The sequence below is a fragment of the Ictalurus punctatus genome, chromosome 24 (assembly GCF_001660625.3).
Source record: "Ictalurus punctatus breed USDA103 chromosome 24, Coco_2.0, whole genome shotgun sequence".
Lineage (NCBI taxonomy): Eukaryota > Metazoa > Chordata > Actinopteri > Siluriformes > Ictaluridae > Ictalurus > Ictalurus punctatus.
In genome coordinates this window covers 7224858-7240342 of record NC_030439.2, presented here as the reverse complement: position 1 = coordinate 7240342, position 15485 = coordinate 7224858, and the positions used below count along the sequence as shown (strand labels likewise).

Below are 15485 nucleotides of genomic sequence, written 5' to 3'. Positions count from 1 at the left end.
GAAATTGGCTGTTAAGAACTACTAGTGCACTAGCATGGAGACGTGAAGCTAGTATTTCTACAGGGTTTCCCCAAAGTCTCCATACATAGGGGAAATTAACACCTTTTAGCGAAATGTAACTTTATGTACAAAACATGCTCTACATGATTTCCATTTCTTTGTAAACAGACACAGAGTCGTCTCTCACAAATTTGGCTCCAAGTTTGCCAACAGTGTCGTGTGTGATGTCCTAGCCACGTTCATCACAACCTTGCGACAGCTTCCCGACCCAGCCGTGAGAATGATTTTAATATGCTCTTCTCCTGTCAAAGACATTCTTAAATACTATCTGAAAAATATATAAATATAATATAAACTAAGTATGAAAACTTTTGGAGGACATTTTGCTAAAAAGCGTTAATTTCCCCCTGTGTATGGAAACTTTTGGGGCGCCCTGTAGTCCTCACCGTTTACTAGATCTAGGATGGGTGCAATGCTGGTGCATTTATGAGTTTTTCTTAGAATAAGTGGTTAAAATGTAGATAGGAACACTTCCAAAATTAGAGGTAGCAGGAAGCTGATGTTATCTGATCTCTATCACACCTTCTACATGACATCACATCTGAGAAGTTAAAGTTAACCGTATTCGTTTTGAATCTCCTTCTCGAGCCGCTGATGTAAACGGAGCCCTGATGGACAGCAATCTTCCTTTAGCATGTAATTAAGAAGTTGACATCTGGTTTAGAAATAGCAAATTCGTCATGATGAGGTATAACAAGAATCGAAAAGTTTTCACTCTGAAAAGGTGTTAGATGCCTGGGACACTCTGACTCAGAATGAAAATAGACCTAATTTTTCCAAGAAACACAACTGTTTCTACACATATGAAACCATTTACTTTCCCCCAGTCTCCTAAATGTTCATTATTTGCCATTAATCTTATAGGCAGAACCATTTAATCAAACAAGACATGGCATCGAGCGATCAGCTTACGTTTAGATTTCCACGCTCCTAAAGCATTCGTTGTGTTTACTCCGCATTGGCGGCGTTTGAGCCGAGTGAGGGATATTTGTGCGTCGTGAAATAAAGCAACCGACAGCGATTCAGCCTATGCTCCTGTTCTAGTCAGACTGTGTTGAGTCATTGTGTGGTCCAACTCTTTGACGCTTCGCTGCAGAAGCAGTCACAACAGACCCCGAGGCCCTAATTATAGATGAGAATTTGAAGTACGGATGAGAACGGAAAACAAACTATGTTCCCTAAAAGCTGTTCTCAGGGTGTAGCCATAATACTGACCAACAATAATGACTTCAAACCATTATTACACCAAGTGATGCATTTAAAGCACACCACTGTGTGTGTGTGTGTGTGTGTGTGTGTGTGTGTGTGTGTGTGTGTGTGTGTGTGTGTGTGTGTGTGTGTGTGTGTGTGTGTGTGTGTGTGTGACAGAGAGAGAGAGAGAGAGAGTGACATCCTGTTGTTCACACTTGGCAACGGTTTCAGCAGTACATACTATCTAATATGTCTAATCTCTACCTTCTATTTCAGTCTCAGGGGAGCCACATGAGTCTCACACATGCCAGTTTCATGCACCAAGTCAAAAAAGGTGCTAAACCTTATCTCAAACCATCTAGATAAAATAATCTGCTGAGCTGATACACTCCCAAGCAGAGCCCATAATAACTACTTTGGTCCATTTCTGTGTTGTGGCTGAGGAGACTAATGCCAACACGTCTGATGCTCTGTGACTACCAGACGAACTTGTTATCACGACGCCTCTTTTCAGCCCCTCATTTTTCAGCAAAATGTGAACTGTCTGTGTTCTGCACAGCCCTAATTCTGAAATACAGTTTGGACCAGTAGATATTTAGGTAACAGGACTTAATGTTGTTCTGCTTATCTTTCAGACTAAAATATGCTCCCATACTACTGTTCTACTCATGAGAACATCAAAAGTTTACACACGCTTGATTATTAATACTGTGTGTCGTTACCTGGATGATCACTGACATGATGTGTTTATGTTTTATGAGAGTTGTTCATGAGTTCCTTGTTTGTCCTGAGCAATTAAACTGCCCACTGTTCTTCAGAAAAATCCTCCAGGTCCTGCACATTCTTCACTTTTCCAGCATCTTCTGCATATTTGACCCCTTTCCAACAGAGACTATATGATGTAGAGATCCATCTTTTCACACCGAGGACGACTGAGGGACTCTGAGGGACCAACTATTGCAAAAGGTGCACACATTCACTGATGCTCAAGAAGGCAAAACAATACATTAAGAGCCAGGGGGGTGTAAACTTTTCAACAAGATGATCGGTGTAAATTGTTATTTTGTTTAAAGATCTTATTTATTTTCATTTACTCCTGCCCTTCAGAAACTACATAAGATATTTACATGTTTCCCCAGAAGACAAAATAACAATTTACACTGATCATCAGTTAAAAGTTTTATAAGGAAATTTGCTGGTAAGTTTTAGCACCTTAGAATATGTGCAACAGTTCTTCTCGAGACTTGAACTGTCACACTTGCTTCTTTTCTTTGCATGCAAAACTGAGCAGCCTTTTCATGTTTTTTTTTTTTTTTTTTTTTTTGTCTGAAAAGTGGTCTGTTATGTAATATGTTGCTTTCTTTACTAACATACAATTTCATTTTTTCTTACAAATCTTACAAAAGTAATGCTTGGAGATACAAAATGTTTTTGTGCAGAAGTCATAAAGACTTTTATTCAGTACTGTATGTCTATGTCAAAAGCCAAATTCCTTATCTTACATCACTCGAAAACTATTCTTGTTATAAGCTCAACAAATATTGGTATAGAATTAACTTTGCTATCGCTACATGACCTGGAAAACATCACTGGAAACCTGCTCATGAGAGGAGGAACATGCTTCTTGTCCAAGTAAAGATCACACAAGATCTCCAGTCTGTGGTTTTTGGCACAGTTTTTGTTTGATGACTTTACTATCTGTCCTCTTCTAGTGGAAAAATGATGGCTGGGATTTAATATTGCTGTTTGCACTTTGCTTTGGACAAGACCAGACTGACAAAGAAGTCTACTAAAACATGTCTTTATACATCTAGCAATAATTATATGTTCGGTTACGTGTCGTTTTATATGGATTTGTTTTGCTGGACTTCTACAAAAGATCTCTCCTAAATGGTTTTGAAATCAAACAATGCACAAGGAAGTCTGGTCAACCCCGTGTATTTAAACTGTGGTCACATGTGGAACGGCATGTCCCCCCCCCTGCCATTTTTCCATCACTATGTAGATGCTGGTTCATACACTGTTACGTTTCAGTGTTTTCTTTAGTCAGTCCAGAGAGTCAGGTTCATTTCCTGTTTCAGCGAGTGTTTAAATATGCATCGAGTGTGAAATGAGAGGAAAGGTAAAACACAGACACATGTATAGTTTTCTCAGCGGGTATACCGTTTTTATTCGAAAGCTAATGCACAGTTACCACAGTGGAGTACAGCAGTAACTCCATCAGGACGTTAATCCCTGAGTGAAAAGCATTTGTACAATTGGAGAATCCAGATACTGGAGGATAAATTACAGCCATTAGCACAATTCTAAGCAATACAAAAAAAACAACAACAAGCAGACCTCAGAACCATGTCTGATCCACAGGTGAAAGCATAATACCATCTAAACGACTATGTACAATTTTTTTTTTAACATGGCACAGTAAAATAAGATACTGCTTTAAAATAACGTACAGTCTACCCAATGTGGGTCATTGCAAAAAAAAAAATTATGATAATAGTAATAAACAGAGAAAGCCTCTGTAAGGGCACACTGCCATTGCTCATATAAAGTTTTATCATGACAGCTATATGATTTCAAGAGTAGACACCCCTAAATGACACAGGAATGTGGAGCAGGCCAGGTACACTGTAATACTCAAACATGTTGTAGATTTTGTCGATTGTTTTTGACTCGTTGGAATCGAATACAAAAAATTGGCCGAGGTCATGCTGGCAGGTCTGGTCCACTTACGAAACATTAGCAAGAAACCCTTTACAAGAGCAATGAGCAGTTCATTCAACCAAGCTGTGCAACTTTCCATGAAACATATCTCAGAGTAAAGCTAACAAATCAAGAAATTCTCATTTAAAAAAAAAAAAAAAAAAAAAAAAAAAAAAAAAATTTGCCAAGATTGTTTGAATGCAAGTAATGGCATTGGAAATATAAATCATTTCTTAATGATTACGTTAAGTTGCATCACACAGCTTCGAGGCCCGTCATCACAATCATTTTCAGAACAGTAAGGGAGAAAAGTGCTTCATCCTAATGTACTACAGATGCAAACAAATCTGATGGCACATATGGAAATTGCCTTTTGCCAGCACAAATTATATAATAAATTATCAGCTCATCAGCTTATACAAAGGTAATAGCAATAGTGTAAACGCTGAAGCTGAAAATGAAACTAACAACGGAATTACCCTTCATCTAATTATGTCATCCGGAGTCCTTTACAACTTAATAAAGCACTCGCATTTAAATAAATCGCTCTTTCAGGCTTGTTACTTCAGACCTGAAGTTAAAATCCTGAATTGCATTTGGAAAACGAATTTAAAAAATTTTAAAAAAAAAGAGAAGATTTTATATGTACTAAGCATAGTAAAGCTGGCAGAAAGAAAGGCATGGACATAGTATAATAGAAAAGACATTCTATGAGAATTGCAATAAATACAAGCAACATGAAGGACGCAAGCACTGCTGATTGCCTGTGAAGCTTGGTGCTGAAAGCCTGTTTTCCTGATGGACCGTGGGCCCCACTGCTTGGTACACAGACAGGAAGCTCACGCACCAGGCAGGAAGGAAATGTCCGTAGACAGGCCGCACAGCAGCCCAGTTAAAAAAAAAAAAAACAACAAAAAAAAAAAACACACGAGAGGCCGCGTTGCACTGCAATGTCAAATAAAGCAGCCACATGGGCCAATACCACGCTGGTCCCTAGTGCCTTTCAGATACTGAGGCTCAGTCGGGACGAGGATACAAGAGAGGAGCTGGTTGCCTTAATAGGTAACCTGAGGAGGACACCACGGAGTATCCGGGTAGAGCAGACAGTGCACAGACTTAAACCTGCAAGAGAGACAAATGAATTTGAATTCAACCTAAATAACTCTGAATTAGTCCCAAGTGGCATATTTTTGCAACATTTAAAGAACTCTTACCTGGATGGGTCCTCCTGAACCGGGAAAACTCCTTTCATGTTGATTATATTCCTCTTGTTCTCAAACATACCATAACTCAGTGTAATCTGAAACAGAGACAAATACGAGTTGAAATTACAACTGGGCATCCGTCACAGGTCAGTTTGCTTAAAGTAAAAGTCTCATAAACACACCTGTTTGTGTACTTCCGATTGGGACACCTGTTGCAGGTTCTCCAGATGCGAGTGGAACAGGTTACTGCGTGTCAGTGGAACCCCCAGAACCGACTCGATGATGTAGCCGATGGTGCAGTCGTCCGGTAGACGGATCTTCTCTGCGGTGTTCATGAAATGACCACCACTGGAAAAGAAACAGGATTTACAGGTCAACTTATGACCATTTACTGGATAAAAACAGAAAGGTTTATATAGATACATGAATGCAAACCCAACAGGTACCCTAACCCTAAAATATGTATATGTATATGTATGTATATATGTGTATATATATATATATATATATATATATATATATATATATATATATATATATATATATATATATATATACATATATACATATATACATATATACATACATACATACATACATACATACATACATACATACACACACACACACACACACACACACACACACATCTGACCTTGCCCAAGGGCTCATTTTCAGAGCCAGACCACGGCTAACGCAGAAACCAGCTCCTCCAGTGGCAAACCAAAAATTCACGGGTCGCTGAAAAGAAAGGACCGGTTTGAGCATTATTTGGCTTCACATCAATCAGAACTGATATTTATCCCAAGAAGTCTTTAGCTACTTACCATCTTGTTGTCACCGAGTCTCTCTGTAGCCTCAATGGGCCTGTCCAGGCTGGGTTTGCCAATGTACAAGTCCTGAGTATGAGGGTATAGAGAGAGCAGCTTGACAAGTGTCTTGACGTTCATGTAGTTGTCATCATCCACATGGCAGAACCATCTGAAGAAGAAAGCGATGTTATTAAAGGCACAGAGAAGTTTGCCAGATTGACAAGGGTGTGTTGAAAAAAAACTGCCACACTTACTTTTTTCCTGATTCGATAAACTTGTCGTACTCCACAGCCATCTTGCAGGACAGAGCCTGGCGACTGTGAGCAGCAGAGCAGTTGGTGTTGATGACATGGTTTCCTGCATGGAACGAGAGGGTAGATCTGGGTCAGTGCACACACAATACCCCTCAAACCATTCATCAGTTCGCAAAGTCCTATCTCTTGACTAATGCACATCACTTCAGGCCAAGAGTGATCAGGAATCACTGTACAACTCTTTATACCATTTGGCTTGGAGCTCAGAGCAAGATGTTCATGGGGATTATATGGCTGCTTTCAACTGGTTCCAACTTTCAACAACCAGGAATGCCTGCCCTTGCTGGGGTCACAGCGTTCATATCGAGACTGTACTCACCCATTTTCTTTTTCAGCTCCTCATCCTCGCCATCTGTGAAGATGTACGTCTGAGGAAACAAAGAACATAAAACGGTCAGCTCTATTTTTGGCGATCCGTCATGGAATCAATACAACAAAGATAACGCATAACAGGAACTGGCTTGGTCTAAATGTGTCTTTGTGTGCTATTTATTTCATACAGGCTGATTGGGAGTCATTGTCTGCGTTTTAAACCATGGAAAACTTTGGTGGTTAAACAAGCCAAGCTCTACCCCACTGCATAAAAGAGGCCTTGTTGCTGCTTTTGAAGCTCTCCATGGCAACTGCTCCAGAACCCCAAAGTATCCCAGACACAGAACAAAGAGAGAGGACAGCAACCTACCCCACCCACCCCCATAACACCCCCCCCACCACCATGCCATTTTACAAGCCCACCATAGCCACCATATTAATTCTCTATCCTCAGACCCCCCCCCCCTTATCCACTTCACATGTCTAAATGGCATACAATTATTTAAGAGGCTGCACATGTGAAATTAATCCACAGATCATGCAAGCTGGAAAGGAGAGTGACAGAAAGACTCGAGGTTTCATTCTCAGGTCAAGATAGAAGCCATTACGCATGCAGCTGCAGTGCATTCAGACTGAGGTGTGATCCTGCCCCTGTTTTAAGAGAGGATGGTGGGAGGAGAAGGGCTGGATTAGACACTCTTTATGGAAGATAAGACAGAGCAGGTGCTCGGCAGCGGCAGGAAGGCTGGGTCTAAAGGCGCCTCGCTGCCACACTCCTCACACAGCCGGATGAAAGAGTGTCCACCGTTAACCTGTTTACACTGCAGTTGAGGTGAGACAACACCTGCCACCTGCTGCTTTATCACAGCCACGTGTCAGAACAGGCCTGCCTGGCCATGGCCTCCTAAACACACACACACACACACACACACACACGCTCTAACTGCGGTCTAATTGACTCCACTGTTGCTTGGCCTTTGTGCTCAGTTTGTCAAAAACAGCCTGAACTCATGCCAGAAGGTAGCTTTGTCAAACGTCCTGCTCTGCATAAACACACACACACACACACACACACACACACACACACACACACACACACACACACTTTCCTTTCTGCCATGGCTTTTATTTTCTTTTAACCTTTTAAACATTTGATTGGTTTGCAGAGCAAACTTTGAGCAGATGTTCAGCGGGAGATGCTGGAGTCCAGTGCCCACTGCCTCTGTTTGTACAGCGAGGGCTGGCTGCTGAAGGATCAGAGGCCACTGCTGTTTGCGTTCAGTTCCTCTGAAAAGCCCGGCTAATCACAGAAGCAGCTGCCAGAACTAGCTACTAACAGACAGCCCAGAAAACAGAAAAGAAACCTCAGAGCTGATTAGTATGTGTGAGCCCCTGTCTTTGTGCATGTCTGTGTGGCCATTTACCCCTAATTCACTTCCATCAACACCCACACCTCCCTTTCGTACCATTCTCTGGCCGGCTCTCGCCGAACAATGCAGAGTGTTTTGAAGATGACTGAAGCCCTCGCTGGGGGGAAACTAGAAATATGTTTGGCTTCATTTGCATACAGCTGCAGTGGTTAACTAAAAAAGCGGTTTCCCCATAGCAAGCCCTTTGTTCTTGGATTCTCCCTTTACCTGAACTATCCAATTATCAAAGACATTTTAAGCCAGACACCAAGTGATGATTCATGACAGCTTGTTTTCTCATGTACGGATGCAGACTCCTAACTTTGGAATATACCTTATTTTACACCGTATTATTCCAGGTAAAACAAAACAAACCTAGGGAGTTTCTGGAGATGTATATGGATTCCAAATAAGATCTGGGGAGCCCAGAGAGGCCCTCCCCATCTCCAGAGCTGGCGTTGAACAGAGAGAGAGCAAGGAGCCTGGCTGGCTGTCTCCAGCTCCCCGGGAAGGAAACAAACAGACGCTCCTCCCTCCATTAGCCACCCGCACAGGCTGCTTTCCGGCCTGTGCCAGGGTGAACCACAGTCTACTACCACCCCTTTCCCTTTATTTAAAACGACTGAACAGGAAAATGAGAAATGGATTAATATAGATACCTGAAAAAAACGACATGTACAGTAGTATGTGGTCAAGGTATAGCTTTTTATGTTAAATAATGGAGGTAATAACTCAGGGTGTGTGTGTGTGTGTGTGTGTGTGTGTGTGTGTAACTGGACACCGGACAGTACACTATAGGCAAAACTCTCTTTTTATTGTTGTAGAGTTCACTCACTGAGGGAAGCTCCATTGTTCCAGGGGGGAAATTTAGAGAAACACCGGAAACCAGGAGCTGTGGTCTGAAACAATCCTAGCAGCAGTGAATCAGACCGAAAGAATAACACTATTCCGAGGAACAGACTTCTCGAAAATGATTGCCATGTATCATCTATCCCATTGTGATAAAAATGATAGGACTTTGTGTTCCACCTACAGGACAATTGGCGTAAAAGCTTTTCTAGTTAAGGGCTTTTGAAAACATAACTAACAACTGAGGTCTGATTTCTAAAAGAAAAAAAAATAAAGATCTCTGAAAGCAAGGACATCAGAGAAGAATGGGGTAGGATTGATCAAACCTTATCTGGAAAAAAGTTCTGGTTCCCAGCCGGTCTGGGACACTCACGGGTACAGTATCAACATAATGACTTGATTGGATCTATCCGCATTATTTACATGTAAACAGTGCTGCAGCGGGAACTATTCGTCACCCATACAGGAGTGCACAAAGCATGACACAATGCGACTAGAGATGGCTCACAGCACTCACTAAAGCTAGATATGTCTCAGGATACAATCACAGGCCCACATGGCCCTGTTCATCATGCTTTCCAAACTGGTAGCCTCCCCTGACATATGCTATGTAGTTCCCATGCTACACAATGCATGGCCAACTCTAAACACCGGCCTTTTCATTGTTGCTAGAAAAGACCTTGGGCTAATCCCAAAACAGTTCAGATGACAATTACTGGGATTTCACATGCCAAGGTGTTGCAGGGCCCAACGCTGAAATGTCCTTAATGCAAACACCCATATGTACACACTGGGAATCTGAGGATTCATTAGCACTCAGTCTATTGTTCTCTCAGGCCAGGCCACCTGGCACCCATTCTCTAGGAACTCCCACTTGTATTTGGGCTTGTTTTGGTCTTTTATGACCGCAGCGCTCTCTAGCAGCTGTCCACATTAGGAGCATTCTGTTAACTCTCTCTGCTGCCAACTTAACTTGCATCACTCACTGACTGTGCAGAACAGAATCAGTGGGAACCAAGATTCACTTTGGAAAGCACCTCTAAGCACGGACAGACGTTGGGATACGAAAACATGAAAAACTGAGCTAGACTTCTTATCTGAGCTCCTGTGTGCTCTTATTCAGCTCATTACTCGCACAACGTAGAGAACCTGCTAGCCCAGGGAGCCTAATCTGTCTGTAGTTTTCATGCTCTTGGAAACCTTGAAACGTTCTTTGTTCTGAGCGAGATAAAGAATGAGGCTGAAAGCGTAAAAGAATAAGAAAGACTGTATCTATTGCCCTGACAACCATATTCAAATGACTGATCAAAGCAGCGGTGTTCTCGAGCTTGGAAACAAATCTCAGGATGCATATTTCGACAATGTGTGAGGCGAATTAAAATGACTTTTGCTCAAGAATGCATGACAATTCTCAGTGGTGGATAAAATCACTTTGACTGTTCATGGTTTGGTCCTGCCAAGTATGCTTTTGTGGCCCACTATAAAAGAGACTCGTTTCTCAGAACCGCGTTTTCACACTGTGCGTCACTTGGCATGCTCCTCAGATCCCTGAAACTTGCCTATAGATCCTGAGCCTTTGTCTTAACGAAGCCTTGCTTTTTGTTCCCCACTGTGCAGGCCTGCCTGATCCGGCCACTGCCTTGGATCCTTGGTTCCCATGGAGAGTGGGAAGCAAACGCCTGGGAAAGCTTTTCTTTGCCCTTCAGAAGGATGCTTTGTTAGCCCTGGAAAGAGGGACAGCCCAGAGGCCGGAGCCATGATGCATCCCGGCCTTGTGCATTCACAGGGACAGCTACAAACAATTGGGGGGGGGGGGTTAGGGTGTAGAGGGAACCACAGAAGAGGAGGGAGTGCAGTGGGGACTGTTCTATGTATTATGTGTCTCTTAAAGGTTCTGATCCAGCCAGATGGAAAAAAAAAAAAAAAAAAAAAACCCTACGGAATCAGAGATCAGTGGGAATTTTACAATGTCCTTATTTGCAAGTTCACAGAGTATTGGAGGAGGTTGAACTGCCAAAGATGAGGGGTACATATAGCATTAATCCTACCCACTTAAACCTTACAAATAAGACTCTTCACATGAAGGGTTAAGAAGAACATGTGTTAGGCAAGATTAGAAATACGCCTGAGACAAGACTTACCTGTTGCACGTTCCTTGAAATCCAGGTTTCCAGCAGCAGATCAAGCCGTGGCTGGTGGAACTTCTTGGTGGTCTTCACGGCGATGAAGAGGTCCTCAGGACGCAGCTCTTCAGCCGGCGCGCTGGACGGAGCGCCCGCGACCGCCGCGGTGGGTTTCTCCGCATCTCTCCTGCTCCGCGTCAGTTTGGAAAAATAGGCGGAAAATCCCTTCTTTCCTCCTCCTCCGTCCTGCGCTGCTGCTGCTTGGTCGCTCTGCACTCCTCCATCCACCTCCAACTCGGCAACACTCTGTAAGGTGCGCATCCCCACCTCCGCGTCACCGTGCGCGTCACCGTGCGCGCTGCTGCTGCTGCGCTGCTGCTGCTGAGCGACCACCACAAGCAGCGCCGCGCAGGTGACGGCTGCTCCGACTGCACAGAGCACAGTTTTCCTGCTGGAACTTTTTAACATGTTGATAAGAACTCTAAAACCAAGCTGTACTCCTCCGCGATGACCACCGCATAACACACTGTGTCAACCCTGTCCCTATTGAAGCACTCGGGGGAAAAATTCGCAGAGGCGCCTGTGAGGCTTTTTTATAAGCTGCCTGTGAAGTAAACCACGCCCATGTGGGCGGGTCTAAAGTGGATGTCGAGCGGGAAGTACCGCGGGTGCTTGGCAGTGGAAGGACTCTGTAACGACACCCGCCCACACACACTATTGTCGAGGCAACTGGGGGCAAATAAACCCCACTCAAGCCTAACCCCCCTCAACCACAGGCTTCTGCAGAGATCCAGAAACGTTTTATTTATTGCAGAAAACTATATTGAAGTAATTGCATTACTATATAATCAAGTTATAATTGTAACATTAAGAACATTACTCAGTGTATTCAGATTTATTCATTGGAGTCATTACAGCTTTTTATTTTCACCCCAGAACCCAAACCACTTATACTCTGTTAAAGAGATTTCAAATATTCTGTAGCCTATAAAACACTTTACTAATAGTCTGATTGTATATATATTTGTTTGTTTGTTTGTCAATTGTTGAGCTTTAGAATAAAAAAAAAATGGACACATGAAGAACAAACACCTTAGTGTGACACATTAGTATATTAGTAAATATAGGGTGTCTTAAAAGTCTCCATACGTAGGGGACTGTGTTTGTGGGTTGTGTCTTCGTCAGCGGATGCTCGTAGACGTCCACTTCTTCTCGGTCGGTCCACAACACTTCCAGTCTTTTTGAATTTGATTATAAGTTTGATGACAGTGTCGTGTGTGATGTGCTCGCCATGTTTCCTGTTAAACTCCATTGCAATCTTGCAACAGCTTCCCGATCCAGCTGTGAGAACGATTTCCATACGTTCTTCTTTTGTCAAAGAAGTCGTTCTTAAAGGCTGTCTGAAAAAAACAAAACATATATAATATAAACTTAATGAAAAATGTTGGAAGACATTTTGCTAAAAAGTGTTCATTTTCCTTTGAGGCTTTTGGGACACCAAAACAATTGAAGTTTAACAATAGAGATTTCCACCATCACCATGTCAGACCCCTGGGGGTCCCCAGGCCTCCCTTTGAACCATAGGTCTATAGTGTTGTATTGTGTCATGCAATGGGATTTGGAAACGTCCATAGTCTGAGGACACACTGTGTTTATATTACATTCTTCTTGCACATATGTTGGAGTCCAAAAGTCTGAGAGCACTAGTGAAAATGCTTCTATTTTTCGATTTTCATTACAAATGATATTATTGAAAACAACTCGAGTGAAAAGTAGACTCTTTGAATGTTTACATGACTTTTAGAGTTTCTTAGTATTTGGTTCGTCCACTTTTTTTCTTTAATGACCGTGTGCACTCGGTCTGGCATGGACTCTACAGGTTTGTGCAAAAACTGATGATCCATTTTAGATCAAATAGATCTGAGTTTTGTCTGAACACGTTCTTCAACAGAAGAAAGCAGTTAACATGGTCAATATCAGACATTTGCTTAGATTTAAATAGGGACACAATGGTGCAGAATACTGAATATTATATATTTCATTCTTAGTTTTAAATATTACAAAATTCTAAAACCTTCAGATTATTTCTAATTTTAAATGAAATAAATAAATAAATAAATAAATACATAAATAAACAAATAAATAAAATCCCAGATTTTCAATGTTGCCTCAGACTTTTGGACTCCGCTGTATATTTACTCCTTAACAATGTCTTATTTGTTGAATCACCAACACAATTTGAATGTACTTTGTCAGTTAGATTAAGCATACAGTCTATTGCACAATATCAGTCTGATAGTAACAATCATGTATGTTGGAAGGATCAAAAACCTACCCAGGTGACACTAAATAAAATGAAAGATAAGAAGACAGGTGCTCTGGGTGATAAGAACTTTTTAGAAATGAATCTCTGTGACAAGGACCCCATGGCTTATAGTTGACAGTTGGTTATAAATTGTACCTATAAAGGAGTTGCATTTCAACAATTTATTGCTTGTTTACTTTCACTTAAGTTGTGTGTAAATGCTTTCATGGACCAGGCTGGACTAAAAGATTACAAAAGGTTTCGGTAATGCTGATTTCCTTCATACTCGCTTACACATGTTGATAATTGACAATCACCTGTAAAGTACCTGCAAAGTAAAATTGGTGGCATAGCTTATTTACATTTAGTGACGCCCACGAAGCTCCATAAATGGCCAAGCTCTGTTTCCTTTTGTTTGCGAAGCTGCATGAACATTGTCTCTACAAAAAGTATATCGACGCCTTTTCTTTTGTCTTAATTGAATCTGTGGTCTTAATTGTCTTCATGTATTATTTTGTTTTGATTGATATGAATAAGCAATTTTAACTTGACAACATAATCTGTATATTAAGTTACAATAACTCATGTAATAACATTAGGAAGTCACAAATACGACATGTCCTGTGCAAATGCTCCTGCGATCAATTTGCAAATATTCATTAATGAGACCCCGTGTCTGGACGTGTCTCTGTGCCTATCACGTAGACCTATCTTTATGTCAAATCAAAAAGAATTTGATTTGAAAAATAAATCTTCAAAATCATTCTAAAGACTAACATGTTGGATTATTATCACTGTCACATGACCACCTTTATTGACCACTAATATACACTGTGTTTTACACATTTCTGTAATATATAAGCTCCAAATTCCCGCCATTCCTCAACCGCAGCCAATTCAAATTCTCTGTCATGACCAATTATTTCCAGCTGTCCTTATGGGGGTCCTTACATCCTTGCGTGCATCCATAGTGCTTGCTACAGGGAATGTGGCATTGATGTCACGTCACATATCATTAGCTTTGGCCTTTGTTGTTTGCTTTGGACTAAACATTGCTGTGCTCTGCATGGTTCTTCAAGGCTCTGCTCCCTTAGCAGAGAGGCCACTGGGTTAGTGGGATACTGATTGACCCCAAGCATGAGTTCTGCAGACTGCACACAGCAGCAGCTGCTGTTGGCACAAGCTGACACGAGGATGGAATGCCTGTTTCCTGTCAAAACCTACAACTGCCAGTTCACTACTATAAAAAGTCCAGTGTTTGGTAGCCACTACTAGTAGTAGCAGTAGACATTATGATAGATTTCATTTGGATTTTAATACCGGATGCTTTCCAACAGACATGTTAAACAAAACTCACAAAAGTAGCCTAAAGTTTTACCTAGCATCATAATTGTTTGTTTGTTTGTTTGATTTTTACAATGCAAAGAACCTCATGATGAATTTGTACAAATTCAAAATAACTAAACGCAATGTGGTTCAAAGTTGGTTGAATTCATATGAATGAAGTCAAATGAAGAAACTACAAATTATCTTTGTCACTAATGAGTGTAAGCTTTTCATACAAACCGAGTAGTGCAAATTGTTAGATATTTGCAAGGCTATGACTGCACTGGGAGGGGGAGGGGGGAGTGGGGGGGACAAACAGTTAAAGAATATTTTAAAGAAGTCATTTGAATCCTGTTTGATGCTTTAACCAGATAGATTTTCTCTATTTGATTGAAGAAAAACAAACTCGTATTGTAATGTAGTTTCATCTGTGTTGTAGTTGAATTTTACTTGAATGAATTCACTTCCATTATATGAAAGTATGATTTACCCATACCAGATGAGAAGAATTATATGGTATGGTTTAACGTTTTCGTGTCACCTACCAACAAACAGCAGCTTTTTATCATTGCTTCATGCAGCCCACAAAAAAAGGCCACTAAAACAAGTATGAGAAACCAGGCAGAGTGGTTGTCCTCTTGGCCCTTGTTCCTCTTGGATCATTGGCCTCTTTCTCTCCTTGCTGCACAGACACTTCGGTAAGGGCCCTTTCTTTAGACTCTGGGAACAATAGTTGTGGTTAAAAGTGGTGCTAAGCCTGCACAACGTGAAGGTTCCGCTCGGACTCCGTATTCAAGTACTGCGAGCCCACCCTATCAGCCACCTCCTCTGACAAGACTCGCAAAAAAAAAAGCTCCTTTCTTTCATTCTCCTTTT

At 41.5% G+C, this 15485-nt stretch overlaps 1 protein-coding gene across 1 annotated transcript; it reads right to left on the bottom strand.

The window, feature by feature from the left end:
* Window positions 1-3393: 3393 nt before the first annotated feature.
* On the bottom strand, window positions 3394-11559 carry lfng (LFNG O-fucosylpeptide 3-beta-N-acetylglucosaminyltransferase). The gene is made up of 8 exons (XM_017455162.3): window positions 10997-11559; window positions 6605-6653; window positions 6226-6328; window positions 5987-6140; window positions 5815-5900; window positions 5342-5507; window positions 5169-5254; window positions 3394-5076 (listed from the first exon to the last, which is right to left on the bottom strand). The coding sequence occupies exons 1-8, from the start codon at window positions 11444-11446 to the stop codon at window positions 5010-5012; spliced, it is 1161 nt and encodes a 386-aa protein (XP_017310651.1). The 5' UTR covers window positions 11447-11559; the 3' UTR covers window positions 3394-5009.
* Window positions 11560-15485: the final 3926 nt, after the last annotated feature.